At 59.0% G+C, this 20099-nt stretch overlaps 2 protein-coding genes across 5 annotated transcripts; both read left to right on the top strand.

The window, feature by feature from the left end:
* Window positions 1-1641: 1641 nt before the first annotated feature.
* PIGV (phosphatidylinositol glycan anchor biosynthesis class V) lies at window positions 1642-7243 on the top strand. Of its 2 annotated transcripts, none has more exons than XM_053998886.1 (5): window positions 1642-1760; window positions 2796-2905; window positions 4457-4607; window positions 5206-6345; window positions 6430-7243. In XM_053998886.1, exons 3-5 carry the CDS (start codon window positions 4521-4523, stop codon window positions 6724-6726), a joined length of 1524 nt encoding a protein of 507 aa, XP_053854861.1. In that variant the 5' UTR covers window positions 1642-1760; window positions 2796-2905; window positions 4457-4520; the 3' UTR covers window positions 6727-7243. The 2 variants fall into 2 exon arrangements, with proteins under 2 accessions (XP_053854861.1, XP_053854862.1); XM_053998887.1 differs by lacking the exon at window positions 1642-1760 and adding an exon at window positions 1767-2205.
* A 281-nt stretch (window positions 7244-7524) lies between these two features.
* On the top strand, window positions 7525-19145 carry ZDHHC18 (zinc finger DHHC-type palmitoyltransferase 18). 3 transcript variants are annotated; one of them, XM_053998888.1, is made up of 10 exons: window positions 7525-7784; window positions 9733-9893; window positions 11326-11475; window positions 12178-12315; window positions 12715-12763; window positions 13090-13192; window positions 14392-14501; window positions 15660-15759; window positions 17557-17648; window positions 18425-19145. In XM_053998888.1, the coding sequence occupies exons 1-9, from the start codon at window positions 7525-7527 to the stop codon at window positions 17596-17598; spliced, it is 1113 nt and encodes a 370-aa protein (XP_053854863.1). In that variant the 3' UTR covers window positions 17599-17648; window positions 18425-19145. The 3 variants fall into 3 exon arrangements, with proteins under 3 accessions (XP_053854863.1, XP_053854864.1, XP_053854865.1); XM_053998889.1 differs by lacking the exons at window positions 17557-17648; window positions 18425-19145 and having other exon boundaries at window positions 15660-17214; XM_053998890.1 differs by lacking the exons at window positions 13090-13192; window positions 17557-17648; window positions 18425-19145 and having other exon boundaries at window positions 12715-12840; window positions 15660-15746.
* The last annotated feature ends 954 nt before the right edge of the window (window positions 19146-20099 follow it).

Consider the following 20099-nt stretch of genomic DNA (forward strand, 5'->3'; position numbering starts at 1 on the left):
TCCCAGGCCCTGCAGCAAACAGGCCAAACTCAGGCTCTCTGGATGAGGATCTGCACGTTCCAGGGCTTTGGAAGCAGGTATTTAATTTAGCCCGAGGCTTTGTCCTCAGTGCATACTGCAAGTAGGGTAGCTAGAACTGCTCTGAGCTCCTAAAGAAAAAACAGCTTTTTTTAAAGGCAAATGTCATTTTTGTTCAAAAATTCCCCTTGTTTTATCTTCCCAGTCCTGTCCTTGGGAGCTCTCAGTTCCCAGAGCCTTCATTCCTCCAACTTCAGAGTCCTGGGAGTGATTGTGCCAAAATCAAAGAGTCTTTTTCCTGGAAAGTCTTGTCTGCCAGCAGGAACTGTGGGAGCCCTTCCTGGCAGGAGAGTCCTTCAGACAGATTGCTCAAAAGGCAGGAATGGTGCTGGGCTTCCTTGGCTTTAGGATTCTGCTGGACTCTGCTGTTCTCCACAGTGCCAGTGCACACCCAGCTTCCCTGACAGCTCAGTTCTGTGCTCCAGGAGTTGTGTTTGACCCGATGGAATGCACCTGGAAGTTCTGCTGCTTTTCCTGGGCAGAAAGGAGCCATCGTGGAAGCAGGTAACGGCAGCAATGTGTGCGTGGGTTTAATCTGGGGTGAATGCCACGGCTGGGAGGGAGGAGAAGCAGCAGTGCTCCTGGAGACCCATTTAACCAGAATTACACACCCAGCTGATCTGAATTCTGCTCCCCCATCACTTGTGTGTGCACAGACACAGCCCCGTGCACTTCTCAAACAGTGAAAACGAAGGGCAGAGGTGAGAAATGAGTAAAACAACAACAGTGTTCGCAGCGTGGCACTGGGGGAGCCACACCTGACCCGACCGTGGCTGCCTGCAGCTCAAATCCTCGATGCTTTGGGCCGGGTCTGTACCCAAATCCTTCCATTCCAGGAACTCCTTCTAACGCCTTTTGGACCCCAGTCACTCTGCTGTTCCCCATTTATTTTTTTTTTTTTGCCAGCAAAGAAAACGTGAGTTCTTCCAAGGCTGATGCCCGATGAGAGAGCTCAGGGAGTCTCCTTAAGGGCTGAACGATGGTTTCTGCTTCATCCCAGGAGCTTTCCTGAGGGCTCAGGCCTGGGGAGAACTCGAGTTTTCCCCTTTGCTAGCAGAAACGGCAGAGAGGTCCGGTTAGAGAGAGGCGTTTAAGGAACCTCTCCAGGAATGGGAGGATTGAGTGCAAGGCGTGAGGAATCGGCATTCCGGCCGCCCCGCCCGCCGTCGGCTGGGCACGAGGGATGTCCGTGGGCGTGCGGGCTGGGGACACCCCCCTGTGCCCTCCCCAGACCCCCGCAGGGCGCAGCTCACGCGGGCCCGCCCTGCCGCCTCAGGCCCTTGTGCTGCTGCTGCTGGCGGGGCACATCCCTGGGCCTGTCCCGGTTCCCGGGCCCGGGCCCGGTCCCGGCCCGGCTCCCCCGCCCGCCCTCAACAAAGATGGCGCCGCCTGCCCCTTCCCCACACGCGCGCGCTGCCGCCGCGCGCCGCCGGAAGGGGCGCGGCCGGAACCTGCGCGCGCGGGGGCAGTGGGCGGTGCCGGGGAGCCGCGGGGGGGGGTCGGGGCGGGCACGCCTTCCCTCCGTCCCTCCGCAAGAGGGCGCTGCGGCACCGGGACCGGCACCGGGACCGGGATCTGAGCTGGGATCGGCACCCGGACGGGAACCGGGATCTGAGCCGGGACCGGAGCCGGGGTGTCCTCGCCGCCCTCGGCCCGGCCCCGGGACCGGCAGGAGCCGCACGGTGAGGGCTGGAGGGGCCCAGCCGGAGGGACCCGGGTCAGGCGCGGGGTCGGGCGCCGTTCGCGTCCCCAGACAGCGCCGTGCGGCCTCGCTAGCGGCAGGAGCGGTACCGGAGCGGCTGCCGGGACAGCCCCGTGTGCCCAGGGCCGGTCGGTCCGCGCTCCCTCCCGTGTCCGGCCGCTCCCGGCTCTCGGAGCAGCCCGGCTCCCCACCGGCCGGTCCTGCCTGCGAGCGGGGAGCGGAGCTCTGCGGCCTTTCCTACCCGTGTGTAGCCGGTCTGGCTAGCGGAGAACAGCCGCGGAACCGGCCCCGGGCAGTGCCGGGGCGGCAGGACGGGCTCCCGGGACGGGCTGGACGCAGCAGGAGTTGTCCCGTCCCCGTGCCGTGCTGGAGCCGCAGCCGATCCCCAGGCGGGTCGGGCAGAGCTGGGTTCTGATCCAGAGCAGGTATGGTTCACCCCGTGCGCTGTTGCCAGAGACAAAACCACTCCCGATGGCATCCGGAGCCAAGGGAAGCGCTGCTGGAACCTCTGGAGCAGCAGCTGGCCCGGGCAGCAGGGTTGGCCGAGGGCTCCCAGGCCCGCAGAAACAGCACCAGGCAAACAGGATTCCCCAAATCCTGCTGCGTTCCTTTGGCGTGCTGGTTAGGAGGGGGTTTAAAACGTGTCTGTTGAGTCTCACAGCGGGCTGGAGAGGGGCCGGGTGCCCGGACCGTGCTGGGATGCGGGCTGGAGCAGCACGCCGTACCCGCCCGGAGCCGGCTGCGGCCGTGGCGGGGAGCTGCCGTTGTGGCGAGCGGCTGCTGCCACCGGCTGGCCCCCGCCCTCCACTGCGGCTGCACGGACCCGCCGCTCCCGTCCCGTCCTCGTTCACCTCCATCCCCGTCCGCATCCCTCTCTCAGCGCCGCTTCCAAACTGTGATTCACAGCTGAGAGCGCAGAACCCAGAGAGAAAAACATCTTTAATTCAGACTTTGCATCTTTTTCTGCTGGGATAATTTTAACGCCCTTCTGCCTCTCCTTTTTGTGTTTGTGCAGATGCCCTTTCCCACAGGATTTTTGGGGCAGAGCCATTCCCGACGCTGCGTTCTGGATCCAAACGGGGCTCGTGGGCTGCAGCTCTTCTGAAGGCTTTGTTCTGTCACAAGGTGTGCTGCGTCATGACAAGAACAGGCTTTTTAAAGCTGTTTGCTTTGAGCTCTCTTGGCACACTCAGGAGAGGCTTTTTCTCTGCTTTTCGAAAAAAACTATATTTAAAGTGCCGGGACAATTTTTGCCACTGTGCTTTAATAGGATTTGCAGCTGTGAATGTGCTTTAAAAGAGTTTACAGCTGGGTCGAAGTGTCCCCTCGCTTAAAATAACGTCACAGCTTCGTGGTAGAGGAGAATGTGCCTCCCACCAGTGGCTTTGTGAGTGCTGGGGAGCACAGGGGGAATAGGAGCAACCCCAAAACTTTTATTTGTAGTTAAATAGGAATCATAATAACTCTGTGGTTGGGGATTGGAGCTGTCAATGAGCCAGTCTGGATCTTGGTTTTTGCCTTGCTGGCGATTTCTCTGTGCCCTCTCGTGTGGTTTCAGCCTGGCAGGGTTTTTTCTCCACAATGGCACTAGGGAAATGTCAGTGATTTTAGGTTGTGGAGCAATCGATTTGGGGATCTCTGTGTGTTACAGAGTGCTGGAGCAGACAGGAGGGCAGGATGTGGTGTCATTGGGACCCAGCGAGAGCTGCGGGCTGTGTGTTTCTCAAACTGAAAAGCAGTTGGTGGCCGGGGAACCAACGGAAGAAATGTTTTATCTTAAAGAGCTGCACAGCAGATCCTGCCCGCCTCCCGTGGCTCAAGGCCAGGGGATCAGAGCTGGGCCACCATGGCACCCAGGACATGTAGACACTGAACTGGGGAGGCTCCACAAAGAAGCTGAAATCCCTCAGGCGAGGTTTGCAGGGAGAAAGTGGACGGGTGGATTCAGGACGGGTGGATTCAGAATGTGCAGTGTGCCCGGCAGGCAGGTGCCAGGAGCTTTGCCAAAACACTGGAAAATTGCAGGTGGTGAGGGTGGAGTGGCACAGAGTTTGTGTCCTGCTCGTGCTGCCTCTGCTGGGGGAAGCTGTGTGCCTGAGTTCCACCCTGCTCTGGCAGAGCTGGTGCTGTGGAGCCAGCTGAGTAAATCCATTCCTGGCTTCCCAGGGGCAAACACGGAGCAGGAGAGAGGAGGGAACTCCTGGCAGCCCCACTCAGCAGCTGCTTACACGGGGGTTACGCTCAGAGTCCACAGGAATTCTCTCTCCATTCCAAGAAAAAGAGGCTTAAATCCCATTCAAAGCATTGGCACTGGCTGTGTGTGAGGATGCTTGGCTCCAGCTGCTGGAGTTCCTGCTGAGGCAGCTGAGCAGTCTGTCTGCTCCAGGGATCCACTCCGGCCCGGGGAGGAGTGGGCTCAGAGAACACACCGTAGCCTCTCTCCCTCAGTGTCTTGGCCAAGGTTAACAAGTCAGGGATTTTTTTTTTTTTTAGTAGGAACAATATCACAGAGGTCTCTGTGTCATCTCCCAGATCCGTGATCTCTTCCATAAGCGACTTTCTTGTTCACAGATACTTGCACCTTTCAAGTGCCTGACAGTAAATAAAGGTGCAAAATTCACAAATGAGGCTGAAGCCAGAAATCCCTTTCTTTGTCCTCTGTGTTTACCAACCCAGGTTTCCCAAACTGGAAGGAGAAGCCTGGCACTGGTGACCTCCTGAGGCAATTCCTGGGTGTGGGATGGAGCGGTGGAGCAGGGCAGACCCCCAGCTCCGAGAGGTCGTGTGGTTCTCCCTGCGCTGCCGGGCCCTGGCGCTGCTGCTGCAGGCAAGTCTGTCCTCTAGCCAGGGAGGCTCTGCTGGGGTTTGCTGCTCCCAGGCTCCTCCCTTCAGTACCCCTGAGATCCACGAGCTGGTTCTGCACAATGGAGAAATCAACCTCTCTGGAGAGCCAACAGACCATCTGCAGCCAGGGGTTTTACTTACAGGTTGCTGTTAAGTAAAATCACATTAATTTCCTTGTGACTTGCTGTGTTTTCATGCTGCTGCTGCAAGAGGCTGGTTTGGCTCAAAGTGTGTTTATTCACAGAAAAGGAACAATAATCTCCTCCTGTACGTTCCTCCCAAGTCTTGTTTCCAGAGACATCCTGCTCTGAGCATGGGAGAGCTTGGCTGTGACAGCCAGCACAGAGCCCAGTCATAGCCATGAACAGCTTGCCCCGGCTTCTGCAGGGATTCATGCTGGATCCCAGAGCATTATTCTGTTCAGATGTAAATACCCCCAAAGGGTTGCATCTGCACCTTTTCACAACCTCATGGGCATCTTGGGGTCCGGCCTCGGTGCCACCCTTACACCTCGTTTGAGCCCCAGGAGCTCTCGGAACCGGAGCATCTCTGCCAGCCTGCAACCCTCTCTTGTTTTGCAGGCCGTGTTTAACCTGCTGATCCCGGACCACGCTGCTGATGCCTTCTCTCCACCACGGCTGGGCCCACGGGGCCCATGGGACACGCTGGTGGAGCGGCTGCTGGGCGGGCTGGGCCGCTGGGATGCCGAGCATTTCCTGTTCATCGCCGAGCACGGCTACCTGCTGGAGCACAACTGCGCCTTCCTGCCGCTCTTCCCGCTGGGGCTGCGGCTCCTGGCCGGCCTGCTGCCATGGCCGGTGCAGCTGCAGCCCCGCAGCCGGCTGCTGCTGGTGGCCACGCTGCTGAACGCGCTGCTGTCGGCGCTGGCGGCCGCGGCCCTGCTGGCACTAGGCCGGGCCGTGCTGCGGCGGCCGCGCCTGGCCTTCATGGCCGCGCTGCTCTTCTCCGTCAGCCCGGCCGGCGTGTTCCTGGCCGCTGCCTACTCAGAGAGTGCCTTCGCCTTGCTGGCCTTCGGCGCCATGTGGCAGCTGGAGAAGGGGCACAGCTGGCTCAGCGGGCTGCTCTTCGCCCTGGCTTCTGCGGCCCGGGCCAACGGGCTGATTAATGCTGGCTTCGTGCTCTACTCGCGCGGCAGGCGCTTTGCGCTGCAGCTGCAGGGGGAATTGGCATTCCCCGTGTTGTGGAAGCGGGCCCTTAGCCTGGCATCTTCAGCAGCCCTGCTGTGTGCCGCAATTTTCCTGCCTTTTGCGGTGTTTCAGTACTATGCCTACATGAGGTTCTGCGAGCCTGGCACGGGGCTGGGCCAGACCATTCCCAAGCCGCTGCTGCAGCTGGCACGGGACAAGGGCTATCGTGTGGCAGGCGTGGCTGGGGCTAAACCCCCTTGGTGCTCCCAGCACTTCCCTCTGGTTTATTCCTATATCCAAGACACTTACTGGAACGTGGGCTTTCTAAGGTACTTTGAGCTCAGACAGATCCCAAATTTCTTGCTTGCTCTGCCTGTCACCCTTCTGGGCTCATGGGCTGCCTGGACCTACGTCAGCACAAACCCCCGGCACTGCCTGACTCTTGGCCTAGAGAGGAGTAAGAGTGAAGAGAGGGGGAAGGCAAGAGATGGATTCTGTGGCCCTGCTGTCTTCGTGTACGTGGTCCACAGCACGGCCCTGCTGGCTTTCGGGTTCTGCTGCATGCACGTGCAGGTAGGACAGGGGGGATTCCTTGTGGGGCTCGGGTGGTGACAGCACAGCAGCTTGGGTGATTTCTCCTCTGCCTCTTGTCTCCAGGTGCTGACCCGCTTCCTTGGCTCCTCCTCTCCCATCCTGTACTGGTTTCCAGCTCACCTGCTTCAGGAACACGAACCTTTACTCTGGAGCACAGGAACTGATAAGCCAGCCTCTGGGAAGTCTCTTCTGGTTAAATCTCCCAGTTCCTGTGGGAAAGGGACCTCGGACAACCCCGTTGTGAGGCTGCTGCTGAACTGGCAATCAATTACCCCCCTCAGCAAGAGCATCCTGGGGTTCTTCCTGGGCTACTGGCTGCTGGGGCTGATCCTGCACTGCAACTTCCTCCCGTGGACGTAGCGGGCTGTGCTGGCGGGACAGGAGCTCTGCTCAGAACTGAAACTCACCTGCTCTGAAAGCCTGAGGTGGCTGTGGTGACGCTGTCGTTGCAGTTACAAAGGCGTTACTCCTCAGTTACCATGTCCCAGGTGGGATGTTCTCTGTGGCGTGGTGCTGCAGCATCCTGCCCCGCTCAACCGGCATTGCTGACAGGCAAAGTTCCCATCCCCTGCCTGGGATGGGGGCATTGCTGACAGGCAAAGTTCCCATCCCCTGCCTGGGATGGGGAATGCACCTCGGTTCCTGCCTCTCCTGGGGGAGTTTACAGCAGGCACGGATTTGTGGCAGGATGGATTTGGGGATTCCCTGGGATGTGTTGTGGGCACGGCAGGAGGGCAGGGAGGGTCCAGCTGCTCTGTGCTGCTCAGACTGTCCCGCTTCTTTTTCCATGGAGCCAGGCTGGGCAGGGACACGGCGGGGGTGGCGGGCGCTGCGTGGGCACATGCACGACCCCAATAAACACGTGAAAGTTACCGGAGAGGAGGCTCAGCCCGCTCCGCCGGGCCGGGCTCGGGGCAGGGGTCGGGATCACGGGTGGGGTGGGGATCGGGGCCGAGGCCGGAGTGGGGGTCACGGGATCGGGGGTTCGGGATGGGGGCCGGGCTCGGTCCCGGGACGGGCCCGCTCCGCTCCCGGTGTGGCGGCGGGGCCGGCAGGGGGCGCTGTGCGGCGGGGCGGGGCCGGGGCCAGGCCGGGGCTCGGAGTGAGGCCGGGATCGGGGCGGGGCCGGGCCGGGGCTCCGGGCGCCGCGGCGGGGCCATGAAGGACTGCGAGTACCGGCAGATCCCGCCTGGGGCGGCGGCGCCGCCGGGCCCGGGCGCGGGTGGGTCGGCGGCCCCGGCGGGCGCCGCGGCCCCGCGGGCCGGAGCGGCGCGGCGGCCCCGCAGGAAGTGGGAGGTGTTCCCGGGCCGCAACCGCTTCTACTGCGGCGGCCGCCTCATGCTGGCGCGGCACAGCGGCGTCTTCGCCCTCACGCTTGGCCTCATCCTGGCCACCAGCGGCCTCTTCTTCGCCTTCGAGTGAGTCTGGGCCCGGCGGGCTCGGGGCCCCTCCGCCGCGGCACCGGGATCCCGGAGCCGTGCGGGCTCCGTGCCTTAGGGCTGCTTGTCCCCCCGCTTAAGGCCTGCCTTTGAGGCAGCCAGGGTTAGCTGGCATCCCACGCTGGCCCGTGCTGGGAGGGAGGTGGGCTGGGGGTCACCTTCCCCGTGGCATCCCCTCTGTCCCTCCTCCCCGCTGCCCGCCGAGCCCTTCCCCACGGTGCGGCCCCAGACCCCCTTTGCAGGTAGTCACTGCCCCACCACCTGTGCCCCGGTGTTTATGCGGAACAGGGGTCGTTCTGCGCCTTGTTTGCTCAGTCTGGCCCCAGGAAGGGGTTTAATGTCCCTCTAGGATGCCCCTCTAGCCTGTAAATACAGCCCCCAAGTCTCCCCTTTTGCTCCCAAGAAGAGAATTGGTCCGAAATTGCACCCGGGAAACCCCCAAGGCTCGTGGGCTTTGTCCACCGCTGGGATCTAGGCATAGTGTTTCTTCTAAATGTTGAAATCATTCGGGGTCCCCCCTCGAGGGTCTGCACTGGAGCTCGGCCCCCCTTGTGCAGCAGAGTCTGGGGAAGAGGGAGCTGCATCTCCCCAGTCCCTTTTCCTTGGAAAGCTGGTCCAGGGAAGCTCCCTGCTCCTGCAGCCTGAGGGAGGGGAGAGCCAGGAGCATCCTGGTGTGTCCTGTGCTGCCATGGGGAGCTGGGGAAGGAGCACCCTGCGTTCCTGACACCTTGGAGGGTTCTGGTGTCCTGCCTCCGTATCTGTCCCGGGAGGGATGGGAGCCGCTTTTCCCTGGAGCGGGGGGCCACGCCTGCCTTTGGATCATGGCGTTATCCTTGCAAGTCTCGGAGTAAAGCTGCCCAAGCCTGCTGGTGGGGAGATGAAAGTACTTGATCTGATTAGAGGTTCTGAGAAGTCAGATGAGCTGAAAGGGACAGGCAGCTGCAGGAAGCAGGCACAGCATCCCGATGGAAAAACCCCTTTCTCAGCATCATCCGTGCCCTGACAGCTCTCTGCCAGGTCGGGGGCTGACGGGCAGCTCAGCACAGTAAGGGCTTTGTGTGGCCAGGCAGAGCACACAGGACATCTGCTCTGCCTCCCTTCTTGCCGAGTCACTCTCTCGTGCTTGAAGATGCCCTGGGGCTCTCCCAAGTTGTTATTTTAGCAGGATGCTTCTGTTGCACGGGCTCCAGTTTGCTGGGCGTACAGCAAATACATCTTGTCTGTGTCTGTATTTCATGGTTTCTGTCGGAAAACCTGACAGAGGGTGTCCAGAGCAGCTGAGTCTGCCCCATCCCTGGAAATGCCCAAGGCCAGGCTGGACACTGGGGCTTGGAGCAGCCTGGGACAGTGGAAGGTGTCCCTACCCATTTGGGGATTCTATGATTTCTGTGATTTCTTGTTTCCTAGTGGGGCAGAGTGGGCTCTGGAGGTTCTCTCAGGAAAGGGCTGACAACAAGCTCACATCTCTCACTTCACAGACCTTTCTGTCGCTGACTGAGGGGCTCAGGCTTGGACTGAAGGGGTCTTGTTGCTTGGTGGGTGCTTTGTTCTGGACAGCTGAGCTGGGGGATGAAACAAAAGTTCCTTAATCCTCTCAGATTGCTGCAGAGCCTGAGCACTGCCTGCAGCCCTCTGGACTGGGGCAGCCCATCCTGTGTTGGCTCTGGGTGCTGATCAGTCCTCTGCAGGAGGGGACAGTGGCTTTGTGTGTGCAGGGCTGTGTCCTCTGCTGTCCTCAGCTGCTGCCTGCAGGTAACAGAGCTGCCCTGGTGTGGGGTGTGATCACACCAGTCCCCATTTCTGCAAAAACAGCCCCAGGTCGGCTGCTGAGCCCTCTACCCTGTGATAGGTCGTGGTGTGATGTCCCAGCTGACAGCGGGCCTGTGCAATGATTGATAACAATTCCATTTTATTTATCTTTTCACAGCTGCCCCTTCCTTGCCAGTCACCTGACCCTGGCCATCCCCATCATCGCCGCCATCCTCTTCTTCTTTGTCATCAGCTGCCTGCTCCAGACAAGCTTCAGAGACCCAGGAATCCTGCCCAGAGCTACCCCCAGCGAGGCTGCAGACCTGGAGAAGCGAATTGGTGAGAGCTCCGATCCCTCTCCTGTGTTCGACTCTGTGTGTGTCCATGCACCTTCCAGGCTCAATGAGGGCCCTTTTTTGGCTCTTGGCTCCTTAAGGTTTGTCCAGGGGGGAGAAAAATCCAGAGTATCAGATTGTGAGGCTTTACAGTGCTTACCAGTCGTGATGAGAGGTGCAACAAGCTCACAGCAGGCAGTGCCTCAGAGAGGATCTGCAGAGCAACTCAGGTGCTTTTTGCTCCTGTTCAGTCCCAGCACTTTCCCAGGCAGCAGAGTTGAAGGATAATTAATGCTTTTTGATATTGCCATTGAGCCTGCTGTGCTGGAAGGTGTTCTTTAGAGTAGGCTGATGTTTGTCCTCTTCTAAAAACTGCTCTGTCACGCTGGTTTGGGGACAGCCAAGGAGGTGTTTGCATCCAGGAGCCGAGGACCTCGCTGACGTGACAGGTTGGAGCAAATGCTTTAGCAAAGCTGATGTGAGACAGCTTGAATCTGTCCCACTGAAGACAGATGCAAGGCAGTAATTCTACATCTGACTTTAAAAATGGTTTTTAAATATCCCCAGAGTGGTGATCCATGTTTCTATTTATAAGGGCCTAAAGCAGTAGTCTGGCTGCAGATGCTGCCTGATGTGCCAGCTGTTACTGCTAATATAATCCACTTATCATCCTCTTAACACGCTCACTGTTGCATCAGTATTTTCAAAGAATTCCTCACCGTTGGAAAAGTACTTTTTTAGGAGTGACTAAAAGGAATAACCCCCAAAACTGCAAACATGATACCAGGGGGGTTTCCAGCTATTGCTGTGTACAGGAACAGTCTCCAGCCCCCAGGGAATAAAGGAGTGCCAGCACACAGAGATGTAACTTACAGTGCCCCTAAAAATCCTCAGTTCAAACCTGGAGGAGGAGGAATCCTCTTATGCTACAAACACAAACATGTCAAATCCCAGGGAATCTACTGGAGCACTTGAGGCCTGCTGCTGTCCTTCCCCACAGCGATGGAGGCGAGTCCCTGCAGGCTGGGAGTGCTGCAGCTGTGGGGTGACAGGCTGTGTGCTGGCAGTGGCAGGGATGCTCCCGTGGCAGAGCCACACGTGCCTTCACAGCCAGGCTGCCTGTTGTGACCTGCTGGACACACAGAGACCAGCTGGTGTTTCTGGGCTGCTGCTTTACTCTCACTATTTGTAAATTCCTTGACATTCCACAGCACTGGGCACTTACTGCTTCCTCTTGGCATCCCAGCAGCATCGCCACTGAACAAAGACAGGCCATAAATAATGCTGGAGCTGACTGGAGCTCTTGGCTGCCCACCCTGCAACAAATCCTGTCTTGTGTTCTGTTAAAGCCAGGAGAGCGTGTGCCAACCCCTGCCCCAGCTGGGGGTGACACAGGGGTGGCACAGGGGTGTGAGTGTCCCTCCTTGTCCCTGCAGACAGCATGGGCAGCTCCACGTACCGTCCCCCGGCCCGCACCATGGAGGTGGTGATCAACAAGTACGTGGTGAAGCTCAAGTACTGCTACACCTGCAAGATGTTCCGGCCACCGCGCACCTCCCACTGCAGCGTCTGCGACAACTGCGTGGGTGAGTGGGGCTGGGGGAAGCTGGGCAGTAAACAGGATATCCTAAGCTGGAAGGGACCTACAGGCATCCCTGATCCAGCTCCTGGCCCTGCCCAGACATCCCAACAATCCCACCCTGGGCATCCCTGGCAGCTCTGGCAGCCTCAGGGCTGTGCCCATTCCCTGGGGAGCCTGGGCAGTGCCAGCACCCTCTGGGGGGAGAACCTTGTCTCAGTATCCAGCCTAACCCCCTCCCCTGACACAGCTCCAGCCATTCCCTCTGGTCTTGTCACTTGTGTTCCTGGACAGATTGCTTTTTGCTTCTCCTGAAGGATTATAAAACAAGATACTGCATGGTCTGTCTCCTTTGTATTTAAATTGAAAGCAGCACTAGTGCAGTGGCTCAGGGCAAGGGGCAGCACAGCCAAGACTCCATGGCTCTGTTTTCCCTGGATTTGGGAGGAGGGTTCTGTAAAATGCAGTGCAGGTCTCCACAAAGACAAGGTTTGCTGCAGGCTCCTCATTGTGTGTGGCCAGGCTGTCCCCAGGCTGGTACAGACACCATGGAAACTTCATGCCTCTGCACTGCTGCAGAGAGGTTCTACCCTCGGGGTGCAGGGGGAAGATGGGTTTGTAGCTCCTCATTTTGGGGGGCTGAGCATGGTCTGCTCCATGCTGGGTGTGAGGTGGCAGGAGCCCTCCTCACCTCGAGCCTTTGTTCCAGAGAGATTCGATCACCACTGCCCCTGGGTGGGCAACTGTGTGGGCAAGCGCAACTACCGCTACTTCTATGCCTTCATCCTGTCCCTGTCCTTCCTCACCGCCTTCATCTTCGCCTGCGTCATCACCCACCTCACCCTGCGTAAGTCCCAGCCGGGAGGGGCTGTGCTTCCAGCACGGCTCTGGGTCCCTGCTCCCGTGGGACACAGCATGGGAAGGGTCTGCAGGGGTTACACCAGGTGAGGGGTTAAAGGGTCCCATGAGGCCTTCACCTCGCTGCAGAGTGGCTTTGGGAGCTGGGGATGGGATTTGCTTCCCCAGAGCAGATGAGCTGCTGATGCATCCCCCTTACCCTGGCAGGGAAGGTGACTTTCCCATCAGCTCCAAATCTCCTGGAGCCATGTCCATGCACTGACATTCCTGCAGTGTTCCAGACTGCAGATGTTCCTCAAGATCCACACGGCCCACGGGGATGGAGTTCTGGCTGGAGGGGCAGGGCTGCCTGCTGGGATGCCATTCCTTGTTCTGTCTTGCTTTGCAGGTGCTCAGAGGGATGGGTTCCTGGCCACTCTGAAGACAACCCCTGCGAGATATCCTTCTGCTGGCAGCAGCTGCTTGGGGTGCCCAGCACCGCTAATCACTGACAGAGAGGGGCCAGCAGCTCTTTGTAGGTCACCCTGGTGTTCTTTCCCCAAATTAATTTAGTCCCCTGGCTACCTGGGACTAAGGGTGGGTTGTTTCCCAGTTTGTTTGCAGGTTTAGGTGGAAAGGGAGGAGCTGGAGCAGGCTGTGCCTTGGAGGATCCCTGCAAACCAGCTCGGGGAATGGGAAGCTTGCCCAAACCTCCCCAGACAATCCTCTGCCTCTCCTTGCGGGATGATTTTGTTCCTTGAGACTTCCTTGACTTCTGTTTCACTGTGCTGGAGCTGGTGATTTGTTTTTTCTCAGTCTGGTCCATTTTGGGCCTCTCAGGTTTTCACACTTACTTAGTCGCCTCCAACCTGACGACGAACGAAGATGTAAGTACCTGGATGCCTGTCCTGCTGCCAGCCTGCCCATGACCCATCCTGAGCAGTTTTCAGGGCATTCTTGGCTGCCTCAGTGCAGTTTCACTGCCTGTGACAACCCAGTGCAGAGCACACAGCCTGTGCCCATGGCTGCACTTTCAGGTGGCTGAGTTAGAACCATCACATGTTTGTTTTTTCCAGTCTATTTGTGGCTTCTCTTAAAATTAGGAGTTGTGAGATTAAAAAAGGAAGGCTGGCCCAGGGGAGTGTTTGGGTGTGAGCTTGGTCATCTGAATTCAGTATCCCATGTAACCACGGGTTTCCTCTGAGACCCTGGGCCAGTCCCTTTGTGTCTGGCAGTTCCTCATCTCTAATTAGCAAACAATGTGCAGACATCTGATGAGATTTACCTTCAAATCTGGGGTGTGCACAGGCTTCAAGGACCAAATGAGTGCACTGAGTGGGGCAGATTGTATGGAAAAGCAGGATCTGTCTGATCCTCAGAATCAAAATTTGCCCTTCTGGCCAGAAGTACCTGTAATCCTCGCTGGGAGCTTCCAGCACTGAAGGAGGTGTGTTTGCATCCCTTTTGGTTTTGCTTTTTCCCTTTTCCCCTCCACCTTACATTGAGAGGCTTGGCAGAACTGCTCAGGGCTGTGTGAGTAAAGCTTACAGTTTGTACCCCAGCACTGGGAGCACCAGTGGCCCGTGGCTCCAGCCTTGTGCTGCAGCTGGGGAGAGGAAGTTAAAGAGCAGGAAATGTGCTGGTGAAGGTGCTGGTGCTGGTTGAATGCAGCCTGAGGCAGCTGTAGCAGCTGCCCACCCCCTGTGCCACAGCCGGTTTCGCAGCAGAGCTGGGGCAGCTGCTGGGCTGGGGACAGAGGAGCCCCTGGGCTGGGAATCCCCTCGCTGTTTGTGCAGCCTGAGGGACCAGGAGCCCTACTCTGATGGGTGCCAGCCTTGGAGACCACGAGGGGAGCAGGAGGACGGGGTGGCGTGGCAGATGGTGACAGTGCAGCACGGGGAGGGCACGGCTTGGGAGCTCTGCAGCTGCAGGACTGCACTTCAGCAGAGGCAGCACGTGGCTGCTTGTGCCTGTAGGTGTTCTCCCTCTGCTCTGGGGCAAACCTTCCAGCCCTGCAAGGATCCACTGTCATGTCACTGTCTGCTCTCCCATCCTTCCCCTCCTAATCTCTGTCCATCCCTTTCAGATCAAAGGGTCCTGGTCAAACAAGAGAGGCTCGGAGTTTGCCAATCCCTACAGCCATAAAAGCATCCTCACAAACTGCTGTGCAGTGCTGTGTGGACCATTCCATCCCAGGTAAGAGCCCGTGACCTCCAAGCACTGGGAGTTGCATCCTGCTGTGGGAGAGGAACCTTGGGAAGGACAGATCTGTCATGGGCCACGGCGGCACGAACACGTATGCTCTGATGGGGAGAGGAAAGCTTCCCACTCTGCAGAGAAAGGCTGGAGGTGGATGAGTAGGACATGAACTGTGTTGGAACTGGGTAAATTTGGGTCAGTTGTAGTTGTTTTGTGGAACTTGAAGATAAGACAAATCCTGCAGTTGGGTAAAGGGAAGAACAGCACCCAGGACTTGGCAGCAGATGGTTGGTCCAGTACAGACACTTCTTGTCCCCATGGCAAGGGTTGCAATGAGGTGATCTTTAAGGTCCCTTTGCCCCAAACCATTCCATGATTCTGTGATTCTTGGCACATTTTTGCTCCTGTTCTCTGAGGCTTGAGCCTCTGGCAAACAGCCAAGGGAGGTCCCTACCAGTGCAGAGACCCTGGGCTTCAGCAGCACTGAGCTCACCAGGGGTGCTCAGTGTCCCCCAGCAAAGGCTCCTCCCTGGCTGGGGGTGTCCCCGAGCACAGGACAGCTGCAGCTTCCTCACAAGATGGGGCAGTTGGGCAGAGTCAGGTCCTGCTCTGCTCCTCACAAGATGGGGCAGTTGGGCACATCCCCAGCCTGTCCTGGGGATGTGGGATCCCTGGAGGATCCAGGCTGGAGTCCTGAAGCAGCTCGGTGGTGCTAGCTCCTGTAACAGCAGCAGAGTAAAGTGTGGTTTATATTTTGTATCAGGCCTTGCTCTCTCAAGTGTCCCCAGGCTTCGTGGTGGCTTCAGAGGTGCCAAAATGCAATGGTGCTATTCAGGGCTGGTCAATCTGTGCATTCAGGGAGCCAGGCTGGGAGGCTGTGGGGAGGAGAACAGCATTCTACTCCAGTTTGTTCCTTTTCATGGTGGTTTCATGTTGTGAAGTCCTTTAGCCAGTTCCCCTTTTGGTTTGTGGTGGCCCAGAGCTCCCTGTGGCTCGGGGTGGCCTGTGGCTCATGTGCTGGGCAGGAACCCTGTGCTCCAGCTTCCTGCCTGTGCTGTGCTCAGCAGCTCCTGGGAGAGGAGCCTTCCCTGTGGCCTCTGAGCTCCCAGCGTCAGTCTTTGTTCCCTGAACTGCTCTTCCCTTCCTGTTTTCCAGTTTGATAGACAGAAGAGGATTTATCCAGCCAGATATCGCGACCCCGTCCAGTCCCAAGAGTGAAATCCCTTCCCTCGGAGCCAAAACTGACACCAGCATGGTAGGAGGCATTCCCTAGCAGTGCTGTGATGTTCCCAGTGCCTGCTGTGCCTGCACCTTGCTCCAGCCAGAACCTTCCCCTGTCACATCCCTGGCCTCAGGAGGGACAGCCCTGGGACCCAGAGCTGTCAAAGACTCGAGCCATGCGTTGCCTTATTTGTTTTTTACGTTTATTTATTACTTTTTTGTACATTTGTTTCACTGTGATGTGGCCTGTCAGGGGTTTGGCCTGACAGAGCCCAACAGCTTGTGGGACCCTTGGACTCGTGCTGGGAACAGGGGGTCCCCAGGAGTGCCCACACCCCTGAGCTCCAGGACATTGCTGTGATTCCTGCTGGGAATGAGATGGGCCAAGGCTGAGAGGTGGGCACTCACAGATGATTCCCACTTGGGGCTGGGCTGGAGGTGTCACCTCCCTGGTGTCCCTGTTAGCTCCATCAACACACCCTGCTCTCCTGGGCTCATCTGGAAGGGCTGATCTGGCTCTCAGGCTGGAGCAGCTTCCCCTTTACAGGAGCAGCCGTGCCTTGCTAAGTTGGGCTGTTCAGCTGGGAGGACTCTGGCTCCCAGCAGACCTGGAGGCAATGAGGATGTCCTGGGTGATCCCTGCTGATCTGTTTTCTGGCTGGGGCTGTGTTTTGGCCCTGCCAGTTGGTCAGACACATTTTGCAGCAAGGACACGAATCGGGGGACCCTCCTCTAATGGGGAGGAAGAACCACTCTGTGCTCTGTGACTCTCAGGAGATGCAGGTCACGAGGCTGCAGGGGTCAGGTTTGGGAGCTGGAGCTTCCCAGGATTGTGTCCTGTCTGTGGGAGACCAAAAGGCAGCAGAAAAGTGTGTGAATTCCTGAGGGTCACACACTTCCCAGGTGGGGTTTCACAAGGAAGCAGTGCTGGTCTCTGATAAGCTCGTGGTATGCTCTTGGTTTGGGTTTCTGAACAGCAGAGTGTCCCCAGGGCTGTCTCCAGTGCCCTGGGAGCCCTTCCAGCTGCTCATCCTTGAGCAGCACACTGCACCCAGGCAGCCAGCTCTGTGTCCCTGGGGCGAAGGCAGAGTCACAAACCTTGTAGCAATACTTGAATCGTGTTACTAAAAGCTGCTGGATTTTTTTGCACAATTGGTAGGACTGTTTTCTACGCAGAACATTTTCTGTCCTGTGCAGGGAGCGCTGTGCACGTTGGCACCAGGGCAGAGGCTCACAGTGCCGAGCTGCCTGTCAGGTTTCCTTGGATCAGACAAACCAGTTTCAACCTTGGGCAGGGGCAGCACATTTTGGGGGGCAGCCCAGCCCCCCTGAGTTCACCAGCATCCTGCTTTGTACTCTGCAAGTGCCTGTGCCAGGGGGATGGCAGAGGAGCAGTGAGGAGGGGGTTAGCAGGGGCCAGACTCCTTCCTGTTTTTATTTAAACCAGTTTCCTTTGTTACTCAATAAAATTCTATTTTGAAAGAGTTAACTGCTTGGATGATTATTTTCCTCCTTGGAGACAGAAGAGGGCAGGTGTGTCCCGGTGTTTGGCATCCCTCAGGTGCCAGCTGGACTCTCTTAGGCTCAGGCCTCACCTGGAAACTCCTGGAAGCTCCTGCTGGGAAGGATGAGCAGCAGCTGACGCTGCTGAGACTTGCTGGAGTGAAGGGAATTTGCTGTGCCACGTTTCCAGGCTGGGCAGGGGCTCATCCCCTCCCCGCTGTTGTCACCTCAGTGTCCTGGCCTCAGCTGGGCTCTGTGCTCCCAGCTGTGCCAGCCCCTCTGGCCCCGTGGCAGGTGTGAGGTGCATAACCTCTGGTGTCTTCCCCAGGAGGATGCCTGCCAGGACTTTGCCATTTCCTGCACAGCCTGATGGGATTTGCCCCTCCTCGGATGTTTGCCCTGATTTCTGAGGGCTGGCTGGTAAGAAATTGCTTCCTTCTCCCTCTCACCCACTCCAGCCACCCATCTCTCTCCACTGCATTACAGCTCTGGCCTCAGAGCCCATCAACCCCAGCTCTGCTGACACCCACGTGCCCCATCCATCCCACCAAATCCCACCGGCACAGGGGCATGGGGCCAGGGCTGTGGGGGTGAGGGGGCACCTGAAGGCTTGCCAGAAGAGGAGGGCTTTGGTTTCCCTGGCTTTGTTCTGGGCTGGAGCCACCTGGCCTGCATGGGAACGTGGTGGGACACGTGTGGCCGGGGGTGGCAGAGGGCTCTTCAGCCTGGGGCTGGCTGGAGCCCAGCCTGCCGTGCCTGTGCGAGGAAACCCCAGCCAAGGAGCAGTTCGGTGTTTGGAGGGAGCTGTGGCCCCTGGGGCAGTTCTGGACCCCCATCCCTGACCCGTTCTGTGGCTTAGGTGATCCCTCTGACCCCTCTGCCCGTTTTCCTCTCTGCAACACGCAGTTCCTCCTCCTGTGACCAGGGTAAGTTCCTTCAGGGCACGTTGGGATGGGATGTGTCACCTGTGGGCCGTGAGCCGCCCCTCTGCCCCCTCCCTGCAGCCCCCCATGAGCTCCTGAGCCTCGGGGCAGGGATGGAGCCCCCTCCTCCCTCCGGCCCAGCCTGGTCCCACTCTACCGGCGAGCCTGGATGCTCGCCCTGCTCCCGCTGCTCCCCAGCTCCTCTGTTTCTGCCACTAACGCTCTCCTTTTATCGTCCTCCCCTCTCCTCTCCCTCGCTCCGGGCGGATCCAGGGCCACGAGCCGCAGCAGCCTGAGCCTCTCGTGGGGCATCCACGGGAGCCAAGCCCACAGCCATGACCACCTCGAGTGCCTCCGCTCGCCAGGGCTGCGCCGCCCTCCCTCCCCCGGAGCTTGGGCAGCGGCCGCAGCTCGGAAAAGCTTTTCCAGCCCCGCTCCGGGGGCCGGGCCGGGCGCCCCGCGGCTCGGAGCTCAAAGCCATACAGCCACCGCGACAAACAGAGTAATTCCCGCAGTCCTGCTGTGCCCTGCCCGCACGGACCCCGGGGCCACTGAGGGTTCCCCGTGGCCACCGGCTGGACGCTTGGTGACGGTGTCTCCCCACCGTCGGTGCTGGAATGTCGTGGTTGGCATCCCAACGGGATTTTGGAAAGAGCAGGATCTCTCCAGAGCATTTACAGCCAAGCCGGGGGCACCAGCGCCAAACCCTCCCAGCCCCTCCAAGCCGTGTCTGTGTGCGAGAGGACTTTCCTGATGGGAATTCGTACCTGGTCAGTTCATCCCTGCAACCCCCGGGCCAGCTCCCCCTGCCAGCCTCATCCCAGCACGGCTCTGGCTTTAGGGGAAGGGGCTCCAGCCCCGCAGCACCTTGAGCAGCCTCCCCTGGGCTGAGAGCTGAGAGGAGCAGCCAGGCCTGCCCCATCCCTGTAGGATTCACCATCTGTTTATGTCTTTTACTTTTGTAACAAAATGAAAGTTTCTCCTATTTACTGTACTCTGGTGTCTGCCTCTGCTCCGCGGGTGGAGGGGAACGGCTCCTGCCTGGGCAGGCCCGAGCAGAGCCAGGGGAAGCCACCAAGGGCTGGCACCGCTGTGCCATCAGCCGTGGGGATGGGAGCCAGGAGCTTCCCAAACAGTGGCACACTTTGGGGCTGGTCTCAGCCATCCGCGGTTCTGCACCCTCCTGTGCAGTGGGAAGGACCAAGCCAGGCTGGGAAGGAGCAGTGGGCAGTGCCCGCAGGACCCGGGGCACCGTGAGCACCCTTCGAAAAATGCGTTGTCCACTGATGTTTTGGGAGCTGGCGGCGTCCCCACAGCCAGGGGGAGCAGCAGGGCTGGGCAGGGTGGCTAGACGGGCTCTGAGCATCGTTCCAGTGCCGCTGGGAATAGCCACGAGCATCCTCTGCCTGCTGCTAGCGCCCAGCCCACGCCTGCCCTCGGCTTGCGGGGCTGGAGACGTGCCCCGGCCAGGGCAGCGTCCCCGTGGCTGGGGTGGACTGGGTGCCCCTCTCGCCGGGATGACCACAGAACCACAGAATGGTTTGGGACGCCCCTCCTGGCACTGTCCTCTGGCCTTTGGGGCACCCACGGGTGCTCTCTGGGGTGATGGTGCAGCTGAGCTCCTTCACACCCCTGCCCTGGGATCTGGGCTCTGCCCTTCACCCACCGCTGCTGGCCACGGGACCGGCGGAGCAGAGCGTCCCTGAGCCTCCTCTCTGCCAAAATTTGGCAGCAGCTCAGCCCCTTTTGCAGAGGCTGCCTCAGACGCCATCCCCACCCCGCTCGTGTCCTTGCTGGGCAAGGGGGATCCCACCGGGGCCTCCCCACAATTAGAGAGTCCAAATGCAGGGTGGGGCAGGATCGTCCTGGGCAGGCTGGGAGTCCTTCACCAGGGCTGGGGACTGCAGACCCCAAACCCAAATTATGGTTTTGCTGCCCGAAAGAATGT

The sequence above is a fragment of the Vidua macroura genome, chromosome 25 (genome assembly GCF_024509145.1).
Source record: "Vidua macroura isolate BioBank_ID:100142 chromosome 25, ASM2450914v1, whole genome shotgun sequence".
In the NCBI taxonomy this organism is placed as follows: domain Eukaryota; kingdom Metazoa; phylum Chordata; class Aves; order Passeriformes; family Viduidae; genus Vidua; species Vidua macroura.

Excerpts from the sequence above, each read along its gene's own strand:
- ZDHHC18 (XM_053998888.1), top strand. The coding sequence starts at position 7,525 with ATGAAGGACTGCGAGTACCGGCAGATCCCGCCTGGGGCGGCGGCGCCG. Across the intron at positions 9,894-11,325 it reads AGACCTGGAGAAGCGAATTG|ACAGCATGGGCAGCTCCACG; the intron begins GTGAGAGCTCCG and ends TTGTCCCTGCAG. Across the intron at positions 13,193-14,391 it reads ACCTGACGACGAACGAAGAT|ATCAAAGGGTCCTGGTCAAA; the intron begins GTAAGTACCTGG and ends CATCCCTTTCAG.
- PIGV (XM_053998886.1), top strand. The coding sequence starts at position 4,521 with ATGGAGCGGTGGAGCAGGGCAGACCCCCAGCTCCGAGAGGTCGTGTGG. Across the intron at positions 4,608-5,205 it reads CCCTGGCGCTGCTGCTGCAG|GCCGTGTTTAACCTGCTGAT; the intron begins GCAAGTCTGTCC and ends CTTGTTTTGCAG. Across the intron at positions 6,346-6,429 it reads TCTGCTGCATGCACGTGCAG|GTGCTGACCCGCTTCCTTGG; the intron begins GTAGGACAGGGG and ends TCTTGTCTCCAG.